The sequence below is a fragment of the Microcaecilia unicolor genome, chromosome 5 (assembly GCF_901765095.1).
Source record: "Microcaecilia unicolor chromosome 5, aMicUni1.1, whole genome shotgun sequence".
Classification (NCBI taxonomy): Eukaryota; Metazoa; Chordata; class Amphibia; order Gymnophiona; family Siphonopidae; genus Microcaecilia; species Microcaecilia unicolor.
The window spans coordinates 52071728-52088476 of record NC_044035.1 but is presented as its reverse complement, the minus strand read 5'-3'; the positions used below and the strand labels follow the sequence as shown (position 1 = coordinate 52088476).

Genomic DNA, 16749 nt, shown 5'->3' with positions numbered 1-16749 from the left:
AAAGTGAGAGATACACGATAATACAAGTCATTAATGACATCAATATTATACAAATCTCTCTCTCCATACTAAGTCAAGCATACCAATCTACACAATCTAATTCTGGTTTATTGTTATAGTCTGATGCACACTTTAAACACATATGTGAAGATGCAAGAAAAGTAAAGTAGTTAAATATCCCCTTCTGTTTCAGATTTCACAACATTTTGTAGGGCCAAAACCCTGCATAAAACACTACAATGGAGACCTAGCCTACATTATGCATTATGTGCAAATTGGTCCACAAAATCATCTATGGCATAGTCCCAGGATACACGACAGACCTAATAGATCTACCAACTAGAAACAGACTCAGATCAGCACAATCATACCTAAACCTACATTACCCAAATTGCAAAGGGCTAAAATACAAAACAACTTATGCACCTAGCTTCTCCTACATAAGCGCACAACTATGGAATGGACTCCCTTATGCTGTGAAAACAATACATAACCACCTAAATTTCAGGAAGTCATTAAAAACCCACCTCTTAAAAAAAAGCTTATCCCAACGATCCAACATAAATCCCCACACCCTGCAACACAACATAATCAAAGATCGTACTGGACAATTTACTATCCTCTTTCCCCTCAGCTGTGTCACTTGCTGGTGATAAGAAGATTTTTTTCACTGCAAGATTTACAACACCCAACTCCTCATCGATCGGTAGATGTAGATGTAAATTTGCGTGTATTGTCTTATTTTAACTTTCCTACTTATACTTTTGCATTTTATATGTTCAGTTTGCTTCCAGAAATATAAAATGAATTTGAAATAATAATTAGCAGTCAACAGACCATACTCATCTGAAAGATATGGAAATTCAATGAAGGTTCGGGGACACAAAATCCAACATGACCCAAGTTTTGCTAGTAAAGACTGTATCAAGGAAGTGTCCCCTCAAATTTATCCACGCAAAACTTGGAGCAATATCTTCAAACCCAGGCCCCCAAGACTCCCTTGTGATTATGCCACTGAACCCTACATACCTCCCCAAAAAGAAATAATGCATGTCCAGCACACGCACACCATATACATACAGAACAGAGATATACACAAGCAGACCCCATAGATGCAAACACAGGGAATATTAATATTTCCCTCTATTTCACTGTTTTTCTTGTGACTTCTACTGTGAAAATTCAAGAATCACAGTTTTCTTACAGGGCCTAATTGGCACACTTTGCACATACTTGGGGGGAAGGAGGGGGGGTCATGATATGTGCTCAGGACTCAGAAGGTTACGATTGCCAACTGTCTGGCGCTTTCTCAGAGGTCAGCAACATTTATATTAATGTTCAGAAGGTACATAAGTACTGCCTCACTGGGACAGACCAAAGGCCCATCAAGCTCAGCATCCTGTTTCCAACAGTGGCCAATCCAGGTCACAAATACCTGGCAAGATCCCGAAAAAGTTCAATACATTTTATGCTGCTTATCCCAGAAATAAGCAGTGGATTTTCTCCAAGTCAATTTAATAATGGTCTATGGACTTTTCCTTTAGGAAGCCGTCCAGGCCTTTTTTAAACCCCATTAAGCTAACTGCCTTTACCACATTCTCTAGCAATGATTTCCAGAGTTTAATTATAAGTTGAGTGAAGAAAAAATGTTTTCTGATTTGTATTAAATTTATTTATAACATTTGTATCCCACATTTTCCCACCTATTTGCAGGCTCAATGTGGCTTACATAGTTCCGTAAGTGGTGATCACTACTTTGTAAAAGGATGGGATTATGTCTAGATATATTTCTGAGTTTAAAACCTCTATCTGCAGCTCCTTAACCCTCCCCCCTCCCGCCCCCGCTTTTATTGTAACTAGCAGCAGACACTGTAGGTAGAATACAGTCAAATGGGAAGGAAGTGGGGACTGGAGGACTGGAAGGCAGTTCTAGTCACAGGAAGGTAGGAATGATCTGAAGAAAGCTCCCGAGCTGTAAAAGAGAAACTTCTGCATCTGGTGGGAGATGAAAAATAAACTAACTCACTCCAAAATATATAAAATAGAACCTGGGGGAAGGCCGACAGTCATAACAAGGTATCTTTTAAAGATATCACCAAAACAGGGAAGATAGGGTATCCTGATAGTGAGGTTGCAATAGAGACCTTAGTAGACCAGGTGTCTTTAAAACAAAAAACAGACAAAAGATTGCAAATTAACACGGTCAACTTCTGAGCAAGCTGTAAATAGGTACAACAAACATAGTTTGAAATTCTATATGTGAATGCCAGAAGTCTAAAAAATAAGATGGGAGTGTTAGACTATATTGCACTAAATGAAAAATGAGATATAATAGGCATCTCTGAGACCTGGTGGAAGGAGGATAACCAGTAGGACACTGTCATACCAGGGTACAAACTATATCGTAGTGATAGGGAGGATCAAATTGATGGAGGGGTAGCATTGTATGTTAAAGATGGCCTTGAATCAATTGAAATTCCACATGTAAAGGGGAAAAGGATAGTGATAGGAGTGTACTACCATCCACCTGGCTAGGATAAACAGACAGATGTAGAAATGTTATCAGAAATTACGGAGGCTAAATGTAACATCAGGGCATCATGCTAGGGAGGCAAAATTCCTTGACGAAATCAAGGACTGTTTTATTGAGCAGCTGGTACAGGACCCAACAAGAGGAGGAAAAATTTGAGACCTAGTCCCTATGAGGAAAGGCTAAAGTGGCTGGGGCTCTTCAGCTTGGAGAAAAGACGGCCGAGGGGAGATATGATAGAGGTCTATAAAATAATGAGTGGAGTGGAATGGGTAGACGTGAAGTGTCTGTTTACACTTTCCAAAAATACTAGGACTAGTGCAGTGGCGTACCAAGGGGGGGGGGGGGGGGGGGTGGTGGGGGCGGTCCGCCCCGGGTGCACGCCGCTGGGGGGGTGCCGGCGTGCCGCGGCACACGCCTACTCAGAGTTGGCTGACTTCACGCGTTCACTGCAGCCTGCAGCTCCCTCTCTGCCCTGGAACAGGTTACTTCCTGTTCCGGGTCAGAGGGAGCTGCAGGCTGCAGCGAACGCGCGAAGTCAGCCAACTCTGAGCAGGCTCACGCTGCGGCACCCCCCCACAGCGGCGTGCACCCGGGGGGGGGGTTCTTTCGCCGGGGGGGGGGGGGGGGTCCGCGCTGCATCGGGGGGGGGGGGTGCCCGCCCCCCTAGGAACGCCACTGGACTAGGGGACATGCAATGAAGCTACAAACCTTTTCTTCACTCAACGTGTAATTCAACTCTGGAATTTACTGCCAGAAAATGTGGTAAAGGCAGATAGCTTAGCAGAGTTTAAATAAGGTTTAGACGGCTTCCTAAAGAAAAAGTCCAAAGACTTTTAGTGGAGGAGTAGCCTAGTGGTTAGGGTGGTGGACTTTGGTCCAGGGGAACTGAGGAACTGAGTTCGATTCCCACTTCAGGCACAGGCAGCTCCTTGAGATTCTGGGCAAGTCACTTAACCCTCCATTGCCCCATGTAAGCCGCATTGAGCCTGCCATGAGTGGGAAAGCGCAGGGTACAAATGTAACAAAATGATTAAATTGGACTTGGGGAAAATATTTCTGGGATAAGCAGAATAAAATATTTTGTACTTTTGGGGGTATCTTGTCAGGTACTTGTGACATGGATTGGCCACTGTTGGAAACAGTGGCCTAGTGGTTAGGGTGGTGGACTTTGGTCCTGGGGAACCGAGGAACTGAGTTCGATTCCCGGCACAGGCAGCTCCTTGTGACTCTGGGCAGGTCACTTAACCCTCCATTGCCTGCCGCATTGAGCCTGCCATGAGTGGGAAAGCGCGGGGTTCAAATGTAACTAAAATAAAATAAATAAACAGGATGCTAGGCTTGATGGACCTTTGGTCTGTCCCAGTATGGCAATACTTATGTATTTATGTAGTCCTTAGAGGAGCGCATGATCTAGTGCAGGAGGTAATGGTGCTGAGGCCGCTAGATAACAGTGATCATATGATGATCAGATCTGATATCGGCTTTAGAGTTAAGTACACACAGGAAATCCAATACATTAGCATTTAACTTTCAAAAAGGAGACTATGATAAAATGAGAACAACGAAAAAAAAAAAACTTAAAGGAGCAGCTGTGAAGGTAAAAAAAAAAAAAAAACTTACATCAGGTGTGGATGCTGTTCAAAAATACCATCCTGAAAGCCCAGGCCAAATATATTCCGCATATTAAAAAAGGAGGAAGGAAGCCCAAATGACAGTCAGCATGCTTAAAAAGTGAGGTGAAGGAAGCTACTAGAGCTAAAAGAAAATCGTTTATAAAATGGAAGAAGGATCCAACTGAAAATAACAACAGCATAAAGGAATGGCAAGTAAAATGCAAAGCACTGAGAAGCAAGGCAAAGAGGGACTTTGAAAAAAAGATTGCATTGGAGGCAAAAACACATAGTAAAACTTTTTTTTAGGTACATTAAAGCAAGAAGCTGGCAAAAAAAATCAGTTGGACCGCAAGATGACCGATGGGTAAAAGGGGCACTCAGGGAAGACAAAGCCATAGCGGAGCGATTAAACTAATTCTTTGCCTCAGTCTTCACCGAGGAAGATCTGGGAGTGATACCGGTGCCAGAAAAAAAATTCAAAGCTGACGAGTCAGAGAAACTGAATGAAAGCTCTATAAAAGTGGAAGATGTAATGGCTCAATTTGACAAACTGAAGAGTAGCAAATCACCTGGACCGGATGGTATTCATCCCAGAGTACTGATAGAATTGAAAAATGGGCTTGCAGAACTATTGTTAGTAATATGTAATTTATCTTTCAAAATCAACAGGGTACCGGAAGACTGAAGGGTGGCCAATGTAACGCCGATTTTTAAAAAAGGTTCCAGAGATGATCCGGGACATTATAGACTGGTGAGCCCGACGTCGGTGTGGGGCAAAATGTTAGAGACTATTACAAATAAAAAAATTACAGAGTATATTCAAAAGCATGGATTAATGAGACAAAAAGCCAACATGGATTTAGTGAAGGGAAATCTTGCCTCACCTGTCTATAACATTTCTTTGAAGGGGTGAACAAACATGTGGATGAAAGTGAGCTGGCTGCTATTGTTAATCTGGATTTTCAAAAGGCATTTGACAAAGTACCTCATGAAAGACTCCAGAGGAAATAGGAGAGTCATGGGATAGGAGGTAGTGTTCTATTGTGGATTAAAAACTGGTTAAAAGATAGAAAACAGAGAGTAGGGTTAAATGGTCAGTATTCTCAATGGAGAAGGGTAGACAGTGGGGTTCTCCAGGGGTCTGTGCTGGGACTGCTGCTTTTTAATATACTTATAAATGGTCTAGAGATAGGAGCAACTAGTGAGGCAATTAAATTTTCTGACAACACAAAGTTATTCAAAGTTGTTAAATCGCAAGAGGATTGTGAAAAATTACAAGAGGACCTTACGAGACTGGGCATCTAAATGGCAGATGGTGTTTAATGTGGGCAAGCACAAAGTGATGCATGTGGGAAAGAGGAACCCAAACTATAGCTACATGATGCAAGGTTCCACATTAGGAGTCACCGACCAGGAAATGTATCTAGGTGTCATAGTTGATGATACGTTGAAACCCTTTGCTCAGTATGTGGCAGTGGCGGCTAAGAAAGCAAATAGAATGTTAGGTATTACTAGGAAAGGAATGGAAAACAAAAATGAGAATATTATAATGCCTTTGTATCGCTCCATGGTGTGACCGCACCTCAAATAAGTCTGGTCACTGCATCTCAAAAAAGATTAGTGGAATTAGAAAAGGTACAGAGAAGGGTGACGAAAATGATAAAAGGGATGGGGAAAGGTTGAAGCGGCTAGGGCTTGGAGAGGAGACGACTGAGGGGATATATGATAGAGATCTATAAAATGATGAGTGGAATGGAACAGGCAGATGTGAATCTGTTTACTCTTTCCTAAAATACTAGGACTAGGGAGCACGCAATGAAGCTACAAAGTAGTAAATTTAAAACGAATCAGAGAAAATATTTCTTCATGCAATGTGTAATTGAACTCTGGAATTCATTGCTAGATTGTGTAGTAAAAGCAGTTAGCTTAGCGGGGTTAAAAAAAAGGTTTGGCTAGCTTCCTAAAAGAAAAGTCCATAAGCCACTATTAAAATGGACTGGGGGGAAAATCCACTGCTTATTTCTAGGATAAGCATTATAAAATGCATTGTACTGTTTTGGGATCTTGCCAGGTACTTGAAACCTGGATTGGCTACTGTTGGATGCAGGATGCTGGACTTGATGGATCTTCGGTCTGTCCCAGTATGGCAATACTTATGATGTGAAAAGCAGTTCCAGCAGCTACAGTATACAGTATACATACTATAACATTGTGATTAGGGAACTGCACTTTTCAAATTGCCTCCTTCCCCCCACTCATCTCCTTGCACAGACACACAAACGTGCACACCCCACACACACATACATTCACATGCAGAGGCACTAGAAAGAATTCCATGAGCCATGTTATGCATGTTTTCCCCTCTTGTTATAGAAAATCAAGTCATTATCTGCACTAAATGCCATATTTTATTAACACAAAATTTCTGAGCTGTCACCTTACCATTCCATTTTCACTTTTCCTAACCAGATATCCCGAAAGTGAAGCAAAGACATAGCCATGCTTACAATAGGTCCCACTACCAGCAGAACACTCTTCAGTGCTACATAGCCTTTCTCCTAGAAAAAAAAATAGATTTAAATTAAGTCTCCTCCAAAATGCATAGAACAGAAATGAACAGGTCATGATTTTGCTCTCGTGTTTTTCCCATTGAAGTTACTGGGATTATTTTACTGATAAATCTGCAACAGAACTATGATACATCCGGCATCCATGTGCAGCATCTGCCCCTTTCTTTCCTTCCCTCACCCCCAGCCCTTCCCTTCTTTACCCCCTGTAATCTGCTTCAGTCTTTTCAATCCTATGAAAAACACTTTGTCAATCTGTTCTTACCATTTATGTTTTTTATACCATATATTTTGCTCAGATTTTTACATGACAGTCAAATCTTGATCATATTATGATCACTGTTATCAAGCAGCCCCAGCACCATTACCTCCCGCACCAGATCATGCACTCACTAAGGACTAGGTCTAGAATTTTTCCTTCTCTCGTCGGCTCCTGTACCAGCTGCTCCATAAAGCAGTCCTTGATTTCATCAAGGAATTTTACCTCCCTAGTGTGCCCTGATGTTACATTTACCCAGTCAATATCAGGGTAATTGAAATCACCCATTATTATTGTGTTGCCCAGTTTGTTTGCGTCCCTAATTTCCTTTAACATTTCTGCATCCGTCTGTTCATCCTGGCCAGGCGGACGGTAGTACAATCCTATCACTAGCCTTTTCCCCTTTACACATGGAATTCCAAGACGTGTTTTGTTTCCTGCAGAATTTTCAATCTATTTGATTCAAGGCTCTCGTTAATATACAACGCTACCCCTCCACCAATTCGATCCACCCTATCACTACAATATAATTTGTACCCCCATATGAGTGTCCCACTGGTTAGCCTCCTTGCACCAGGTCTAATGCCTTTTATATCTAATTTTTCATTTAGTGCAATATATTCTAACTCTCCCATCTTATTTCTTAGGCTCCTGGCATTCGCATATAGACATTTCAAACTACGTTTGTTGTTCCTATTTACATCATGATCACTACTTGACAGTATTAATTTGCAATCTTTTGTCTGATTTTTATTTAAGGACACCTGATATACTATGGTCTCTTTTGCAACCTCACTATCAGGATACCCTATCTTCCCTGTTTTGGTGATATCTTTGAAAGATACCTTATCCCCAACCATGCGCTTTTGAGCAGCTGTCGCCCCCCCCCCCCCCCATTTTATCTGCAAACTAATACAAACCAGTTTTAGCTGGACATATAAGGTTGCCAGATGGGTGTTTTCCCGCCCAATTGGGCGGCTTTCCACGACCTGCTGCGGGTTGCGGTTTTTTGGGCGGCTTTTACTTGGCCGGGCGGGGTTTTTCCCCCCGCCGTTTTTCGCCTCATGGGGGCGTGGTTAGTGATGGCAGAGGCGGGGTTGATGACAGCAGGGGTGGAGCTGATGACAGCAGGGCGGGGTTGATGACAGCAGGGGCGGGGGCAGGGTGTGAAATTTTGGGCGGGTTTCAACTGGTTTAATCTGGCAACACTGATAAGAATAACTGTAGGTAAAACATGTGGTAATGACCAGACACATGGGTGGAGCCCTGTGTATGTGCAGGATTCTTCATTGGGTAATTTAAGTGGTGGTGCTCTGTGATGGGAGGTCTATAAGTGACTGCAGATCTAGGAAACGCTGGAATATATCCTTCTGGTAGGTAGGGCATATTCCCCGGGGGGGGGGGGGGGTGCTTCCCCCCCCCCCCCCCCACCCGTGACTATGGGTGGGGACTTGGTCGTCGCAGCTAAGTATCTTTCATTCTTTCTTTTGTTTATTTCTCTCAGCTTTGTGTCCTTCATATGATAGTTTCTATGTATCATACTCTGTAGAACTGCCAAAGCTTAGAATCAGTGATATGTCCTGGTGAGGAACAAACTTTCCTTTCTCTCTTCCCTTTTCTCTGAGTAACTTCAGGCTGATTCTTTTACAACTACCGAAGTAACTGATGTTAGGCTTTGTGAGATTACTAATGTTTGCTACAGATACCAGCTCCTGTTGTACTGAATAATAAAACCTTCCTTTTCCTGTCTTTTGGTCTCTGTCTGACTTTATTCTTCCTGAGAATAGTTGTAAACGCAGCACTACAAATCTTAGTGCAGTGTTTAATACTGTTTCTCAATCTAAGCTGCTTGCCACCTTGAGTAAAATTGGTAGTCAATGTACGGTGTTAAATTGGTTTGAATCTTACTTTTCCAATCAATCACAAATGGTCTGCTGGAATTCTGAGTTATCAGCTTGAAAGCATTTGAAGAAAGGTGTACCCCAGGGTTCATTGTTATCTCCCTTTTTTTTTTTTTTATTTATACTTTACTCCTTCTGCTCGTGTGAAAATTAGGGTTTCAAATTTCATTTTTTTGTAAACAGTATTCAAATTATTGTTTTTATGAAGGGTGATCAGGTACAGACTATGCTTAATCTTAACTGTAAACTTGTTTTCATAGAAAAAATAGTTGATGGATCATGAATCTAAACATTGATAAGTCTGCTGCTATGTGGCTTACTCATAAAGACAAACCTTTGACTGTTCTTCCTTCAATAAGTGGTTCAGTTCCTTCACATAATGTCAAACAGTGGATTTTCATTGTGATAATGCTTTAAAATTTGACAAGCAAATTAATTTGATAAGATTTATTATTTTCAACCAAGGCAACTTGAACAGCTTAAGCTGACTTGGTCTAATTTGATCAATCTAGTTTATGCATTCATTACAAGTAGAATTGATTATTTTAAATTCCTTAAACCAGGGGTTTGACTTTGATTAGTCAAAGATTACAACTTGTAGAAAATGCAGCTGCACATCTAGTAGTTGGGGGGGAGAACTGACCAAATAACACTGATCCTAAAGGATTTGCCCATTTCAGCTAGACTTGTTTTAAAAATGTTATGTCTTGTTTTGAAAACTTTTTTTTTTTTTTTTGCATTCTCTGAAGTATCTTTCTGATATTCTGGTTCAGCGTGATTAACAATTTTTTTCTTCATTCATCACAGCAGTTTACTACAGCTTCCTTCATTTCAAGTGATAAAGTTGAAATGGGGGTCTTTTACTAAAACTTCTCTGAGGTTATCTGCAACAGGGCCCATGTTATTGAAATGGGCCCTGCTGCAGATACCTCAAGATAAGCTTTGGTAAAAGACCCCTTCTCTTTCTAGTAGAAGTCATGTGAGACCTCAACTGTAGAATTCACTTCCTGTTACTGTTGGTAATATGACCAGCTATCTTGGGTTTCAAAAAGTTTTGAAAATCTGGCTTTTCGATGCCAAGTTTTATTAGGTGTTGCCTGTTACACTGATCACTGAGTTCTTGCTTGGAATTTCTTTGCTAAGAACTGTGGTCATTTTTTTTTAATTTAATTTGTATGCTACAGGTTTGGTATTGTAGATTTTTAAAGCATTTTGCAATTAAAAAAACACTTATGTAATGAGCGGTATATCAAGACAATAAATCCAATCCAATTTATACAGCCATCATACCCTCACAGTGCTTTGTGAACACACATAACAGGAAATCCCTGTTTTTTGGGGGTTTTATCAAGCTTACTATCTAAAGAGAGGAGTGTGGTAGCTGTGTTAGTCCACTCTTAAGGTTATCAATAGAAATCAAACAAAATAAAACATGGAAAAGAAAATAAGATGATACCTTTTTTATTGGACATAACTTAATACATTTCTTGATTAGCTTTCGAAGGTCGCCCTTCTTCCTCAGATCAGAAATAAGCAAATGTGCTAGCTGACAGTGTATATAAGTGAAAACATTCAAGCATTACTATGACAGTCTGACAGGGTGGGAGGATGGGGGTGGGTAGGAGGTATGCATGGGGACATCAAAGCATATCATTGATATTCTAACAGGATGGGTGTGGATAGGTGAGGGGAGGGTGATCAACAGAGACATACAGCTTTATGGTTTATAATGGGCTAGGAACCCCAGATCCTTGTTAAGTCCTTTCTGTTGGGTGTTAAAATATTCAATCATTCTGACTTCAAAGGTCTTATGTTCTTGTATGGTTTTAAAGTTACCTTTCAGGATTCTCACTGTGAAGTCACTGGTACAGTGTCCTGGTCCTGTAAAATGTTGACCAACAGGCGTGGGAACCCTACTGGCACCAGTATTGTTCATGTGATGTCTATGTAAATTGAATCTTGTCTTAAGCATCTGGCCTGTTTCTCCAATATAGCATCCTTCGTTACATTTTTTACACTGAATGATATATACCACATTGGAAGATGAGCAAGTGAAAGATCCCTTTATGTTGAATATCTTTCATTTGTGGATGACTTTGGGGTCCTGTGAAATATTTTGGCATAGTTTGCAACTGGATAAATTACAGGGAAGTGTGCCCTTCTGTTCCTTTTCAGTCTGTGATGGAAGTTTACTTCTGATTAGCTTGTGTTTTAAGTTGGGTGGCTGTCGGAAGGCCAATACTGGTGGGAATGGGAATATCTCTTTCAGTAATTCATCCTCCTGGAGTATAGGTTGTAGATCTCTTATGATTTTCCTCAGTTTTTCCAGCTCTGGATTGTATGTCACTACAAGGGGGATTCTGTCTGTGGATTTTTTCTCCTTGTACTGTAGCAGATTCTCCCTGGGTGTTTTGAGGGAGGAGGCAATATTCTTGGAGATTATTTTGGGGTTGTAGCCTTTCTGTTTGAAGGATGCAGTCAGGCTTTTAAGGTGTCTGTCTCTGTTCCCTGGGTCAGAGCAGATACGGTGGTATCTTGTGGCTTGGCTGTAAATGATGGATCTTTTTGTATGTGAAGGATGGAAGCTGGAGTTGTGGAGGTAGCTGCATCTGTCTGTGGGTTTCTTGTATATAGATGTTTGTATACAGCCATCACTGATTGAGACCGTGGTGTCCAAAAAATTGACTTTTTCTGGGGAGTAGTCAATTTTGAATCTGATTGTAGGATGGTATGTATTGAAGGCAGAATAAAATTGTTTCAGAGTTTCTTCATCCTCCGTCCAAATCATAAAAATGTCATTGATGTACCGGTAGTATTTTAGAGGTTTGGTCTAATGTGTATTCAGAAATGTCTCTTCCAGCTCAGCCATAAAAAGTTTGGCATATTGGGGTGCTGTCCTGGTGCCCATCGCAGTGCCCATTATTTGCAGATAGATATCATTGTTAAAGCGGAAGTAGTTGTGAGTTGAAGGGAGAATCTGCTACAGTACAAGGAGAAAAAATCCACAGACAGAATCCCCCTTGTAATGACATACAATCCAGAGCTGGAAAAACTGAGGAAAATCATAAGAGATCTACAACCTATACTCCAGGAGGATGAATTACTGAAAGAGATATTCCCATCCCCACCAGTACTGGCCTTCCGACAGCCACCCAACTTAAAACACAAGCTAATCAGAAGTAAACTTCCATCACTGAAAAGGAACAGAAGGGCACACTTCCCTGTAATTTATCCAGTTGCAAACTATGCCAAAACATTTCACAGGACCCCAAAGTCATCCACAAAGGAAAGATATTCAACATAAAGGGATCTTTCACTTGCTCATCTTCCAATGTGGTATATATCATTCAGTGTAAAAAATGTAACGAAGGATGCTATATTGGAGAAACAGGCCAGATGCTTAAGACAAGATTCAATTTACATAGACATCACATGAACAATACTGGTGCCAGTAGGGTTCCCAAGCCTGTTGGTCAACATTTTACAGGACCAGGACACTGTACCAGTGACTTCACAGTGAGAATCCTGAAAGGTAACTTTAAAACCATACAAGAACCTTTGAAGTCAGAATGACTGAATATTTTAACACCCAACAGAAAGGACTTAACAAGGATCTGGGGTTCCTAGCCCATTATAAACCATAAAGCTGTATGTCTCTGTTGATCACCCTCCCCTCACCTATCCACACCCATCCTGTTAGAATATCAATGATATGCTTTGATGTCCCCATGCATACCTCCTACCCACCCCCATCCTCCCACCCTGTCAGACTGTCATAGTAATGCTTGAATGTTTTCACTTATATACACTGTCAGCTAGCACATTTGCTTATTTCTGATCTGAGGAAGAAGGGCGACCTTCGAAAGCTAATCAAGAAATGTATTAAGTTATGTCCAATAAAAAAAGGTATCATCTTATTTTCTTTTCCATGTTTTATTTTGTTTGATTTCTATTGATATATCTAAAGAGACAAACAGTGCGAAGCCACGTCAAGCTTTTAAGTTAACCCAGCAGCACTAACCGCAAAAAGTAATAACCACTGAAAGTTCATCTAAGGGCGAAGCACATGACCAGAGAGACCAGGTACAGGACAGCTAAAACTTCCCCAATACAAGGCTCACAACACATAACGGCTTACTTTTAAACCAGATGCTGTGTTCAGAACCCCATTTTAGGACTTTCATATAGTTTATTAGTCAACACAAACGGGATTCTGCCTCATTTAAACTAGCCTTCACTGGGTCCAAGGCCGCAGCTAGAAAGAATTCCTAAACCCCCATCGCGATCCAAACTTTCTTTTGGTAACTAAACCCCAACATGGAGCATCTTGAGAGGAAGAAGAAAACAAAAACGAGGTAAGTCAGTCTCTCGTGCTCATCACTCTAGTACCAGGAAAGAAAGATTCATACTACCCGAACTCACCAGGAACACAATATTTCAAAGGCGCCATCTTCACCCACTTCAGACCCCACCCACCAGCAAGCGCAACTCCTATTGGTCAACGACATAAAGTGGCGACGACCTACCGCGGCGCGCGTCTATGTGTCACTTGACTTGAGCAAAACGAGGCGGCAATCATTATCTAACCCCTGGCTCTGAGACTAGATCTAGAGGCGGACGACTATTACTTTACCTCAAGGAGATTAGAGCGAGACCGAGGCTCTGGTTTGCCTGTTGCCTGAGAGCTTGATTGGTTGTCCGGTGAGTTAGTTCTCAACAGGACTTCGTTGTCACTAATGATCTGGCAGCGAGTGGTGAGAGCAAGTAAGCATCAGTCCTCGCTAGCTAGGGATTCGTTTGCAATATTTAGATGCAGGTATTCTGGTACGCTGAATTCGAAACGCAGCTGCCTGAATGTTCCTGCAGTGTAATGTGCGTTTTCTTTCAGTTGGCACTGGCAGCACTCGCATGTAATACCATAAACCAGTGCATCTCAAGCTGCAATAAATGATCCATTAAATGCAAACCTGTTCCTAGTCATTGTATCGAAACCTGACAGGCGTGCGAGAACCACTGTCATAAACCGACCTAAACTAGGGGGGTAGAGGGGTGGAACGGAAGGGCAGGGGCGCTGCTTAGCGGCAGCCGCAGCGCAGGTCTTCGACTCCAAAAGTCTGCCCTGACGCAGATCTCTTCCTTTACGTCTGTGTTTATTTCTCATATCTCCTCAAACCCTGCAGCAATTTCAATCGGAACGGAAGTTATACATCACTGCACATTTAGGGACCAGGCGGGCCTCCTCTATACTGGAATAAACTTTTGCCTGACATAAGAGAATAGGGAAGGGCGATGTGACCTTCAGCTGCGGCTACTACGAAAGTACCCGGGCGGAAGGCAGCGCAGCACTGCCAAGCCATCGATAATCAGACTAATCATACGATACACAAACAACAGAATAAAAAATAGTGTATAATTGTTTTACTCCGTGGTTCACGCTTAATATTATACCACAGTGGCAACCAAAATCTGTCAGATCTGAACTTCAATCTAGCCCGACCACCTTCAAGCTCCACTTCTGGTAGTTTGGGCCTAAGCATTTCTCCGCCCCCGTCTCCTGCAGTGCGGCTGGGAGACAAGACAGAGCGGAGGCGGGGCTTGCTTTCTTGCCCTTGTCTCCTACCTAGGTCCTTGCAGGACCCAATAAACCCAACCTCCTTGAATCGCACAGTAGCAGTGGAGTTGCGCTTGCGCTCTTCATTTCCTGCCCTGGGGCTCACCTCATTCTCCTCCTTTCCATTTCTTTCTTTCTGCTCTTAACTGCAGTGCTCCCGGTCCGCAGGGTTCTCCCTTCAGGTAGGTTGGCAGAGTGCAGTTTGATATTGCATAGGTTGTCTTCTGTTTCATTCTACAGTACAGCCAGTGAGCAGAGTCTTCCTGCTTCAAGTAGGGGTTGAAGGAGCAGAGCTTACCGGCTGGATGGGGTTTTCTATTGCCTTTTATAGTGGCTAGCGTTTCTTGTGTGAAAGTGGAGACTCAGGATCAGGATAGCACGGTGAAGCGGCCTGCATGCTAATCTCGGGTCAAGAGTCTGTGGTTCACAACATCAAACCCAATGTCAGGTCTTATTTTAGTAAATGGATTTTCAGATGCATTTTTTTTTTTACTTATGATTTTCAGTTTGTCAAATGTCGTAGACCAGGACTGTAAAGTGCACATGGATAAGCCGTCAAAGCTGCCTCTCGCAGCACAGCAAGAACGTGTGTTGGCCTATCAGAAAGCTAGGCGAAAAGGAGATAACTCAGCAGTTTGTACTGTACCTGCTGCGGTACGGGTAAAACATGGCTCCTGCGGATCTAAACCGCACGGCCTTAAGTAACGGGATCTGTCTTTTGTGCCGGCAGCTCCAGCTTCCAGTGACCACTTTCCCCAAATAAAATACTTCGCGTCTGAAAGTTGGCGCGTGACCTGGCCAGGAATGCGTGCCTGATGGGAGCGCTCCGGGCAGCAACTTAGCGCTCCCGCAACCCGATTTCTCCTTCCCTTCCTTTAAAGTGCATTTGTGCTCGGATTAGCGCTCCCGAAACCCAAGTAGCCCGACTTCTGCTTGCCTTTGAAAACAATCCAGCTGCACTCTGATTCACTGAAATGCTAGGAATTGCGTACCCGGCACAGACGTGGAGTACCATCATTGTGGGGGCTGGTTCGGCCGGCCACACAAATTTATTAAGGCCGTACAGTTTAGATCCGCGGGGTCGATAGGACCTGGTGAAAGAGCCATTGTTGCAACCGAATAAGAGGTGATGAAAGTTTGCAGTTGCTGAATCTGGGCCAGATGCACTAAACTTAACGAGGCTTTAACGAGCCTTTAATGAACAAGTTTTAAACCGTGGCATGCACTAAAGGCCATTTTCCGACGGCGGTAGCAGCTAGCCAAAACGGAATGCAGATGAGCAAATTGTGCAGAAACCCTATTGTAATGAAATGCACTAACCTTTTCCGATTGCCTTAACGGTGGAAATTGCCGGAAAATTTAACGAGAGGTTGTACCTCTCGTTGGGGCTGCCCGGCTAAAAAGTTAAATGTAAAAACAAAACGAATCGCGAAGGGGCAAAAACGCGCGACTGGAGCGTCCTTTTATTGACGCCTGAGGTCGCCGCTGCTCCCTGCACCCCCTGCATTAAAATAAAAGGATTGGGAGGGGGCAAAGGCGCTCGTCAGGAGCGTCCTGTATGGTTGGCCTTGCCCCCCCCCCCCCCCCCGCCTGAGATCCCCGCTGCTCCCCGCTTCCCCCTGCATGAAAAATCAAAATTTTAGCAGCCCCGGCCCCCCTCCATTCCTCTCTTCCTTTCTCTATCTCCCCAGCCATCCTCTGCCCCCGTGCCCCACCCCCGCTGCCCCCCTGAGGTCGTCGCCGCCGCCGCAACCCCCTCCACCGGGCCCCCCTCTGTCTTACCAGGGCTGCGCAGCGCCTCTCACCTCTGTGAGAGGAAAGAAGGGACGCCCGAAGATTCCACGAACAGGCATCAGCTGTTCTTGCCCATGCAGTGCCGTCATACAGAGGTGAGAGGCGCTGCGCGGGCCCGGTAAGACAGAGGGGGGCCCGGTGGAGGGGGGAGTGGCGGTGACAACCTCAGGGTGGGCGGCGGAGCTGGGGAGAAGAGAGGAAGAGAGGGGGGCCGGGGCAGCTTAAAGTTTTGATTTTTGGGAAGCAGGGAGCAGCGGCGACCTCGGGCGGGAGGGGGGGGGGCAAGGCTGTCTATAAAGGACGCTCCTGATGAGCGCCTTTGCCCCCTCCCGATCCTTTTTTTTTTTTTTTTTACATTGTGGATTAATGCCGATAACGTGTGCTTTCTGTGCGCATGTGTTTCCTACTCCGCTACGGGGGATTGCACCAGATTAGCGAAACTTTCATGCATCCGACTTTTGAATACCGTAC

General features: G+C 43.3%; 2 protein-coding genes across 6 annotated transcripts in view; one reads left to right on the top strand and one right to left on the bottom strand.

The window, feature by feature from the left end:
• Positions 1-14427, bottom strand: part of EXOSC1 (exosome component 1) — a 50228-nt gene extending 35801 nt beyond the window's left edge. Inside the window, exons 1-2 of one of the 3 annotated variants that reach the window (XM_030202882.1) lie at positions 14374-14427; positions 6589-6704 (exon numbers count right to left, since the gene is read on the bottom strand). In XM_030202882.1, the coding sequence (XP_030058742.1) occupies positions 6589-6704; positions 14374-14410 (153 nt within the window). In that variant the 5' untranslated portion in view covers positions 14411-14427. Of the gene's footprint in view, positions 1-6588; positions 6705-13011; positions 13113-13295; positions 13401-14373 lie in introns of those variants that run through there. The other 2 variants (XM_030202883.1, XM_030202881.1) reach the window with 2 other exon arrangements.
• Positions 13483-16749, top strand: part of PGAM1 (phosphoglycerate mutase 1) — a 30029-nt gene continuing 26762 nt past the window's right edge. The window contains exon 1 of one of the 3 annotated variants that reach the window (XM_030202879.1): positions 13483-13574. The gene's annotated coding sequence lies outside the window, so the exon portion shown is untranslated. Of the gene's footprint in view, positions 13638-14518; positions 14667-16749 lie in introns of those variants that run through there. The other 2 variants (XM_030202880.1, XM_030202878.1) reach the window with 2 other exon arrangements.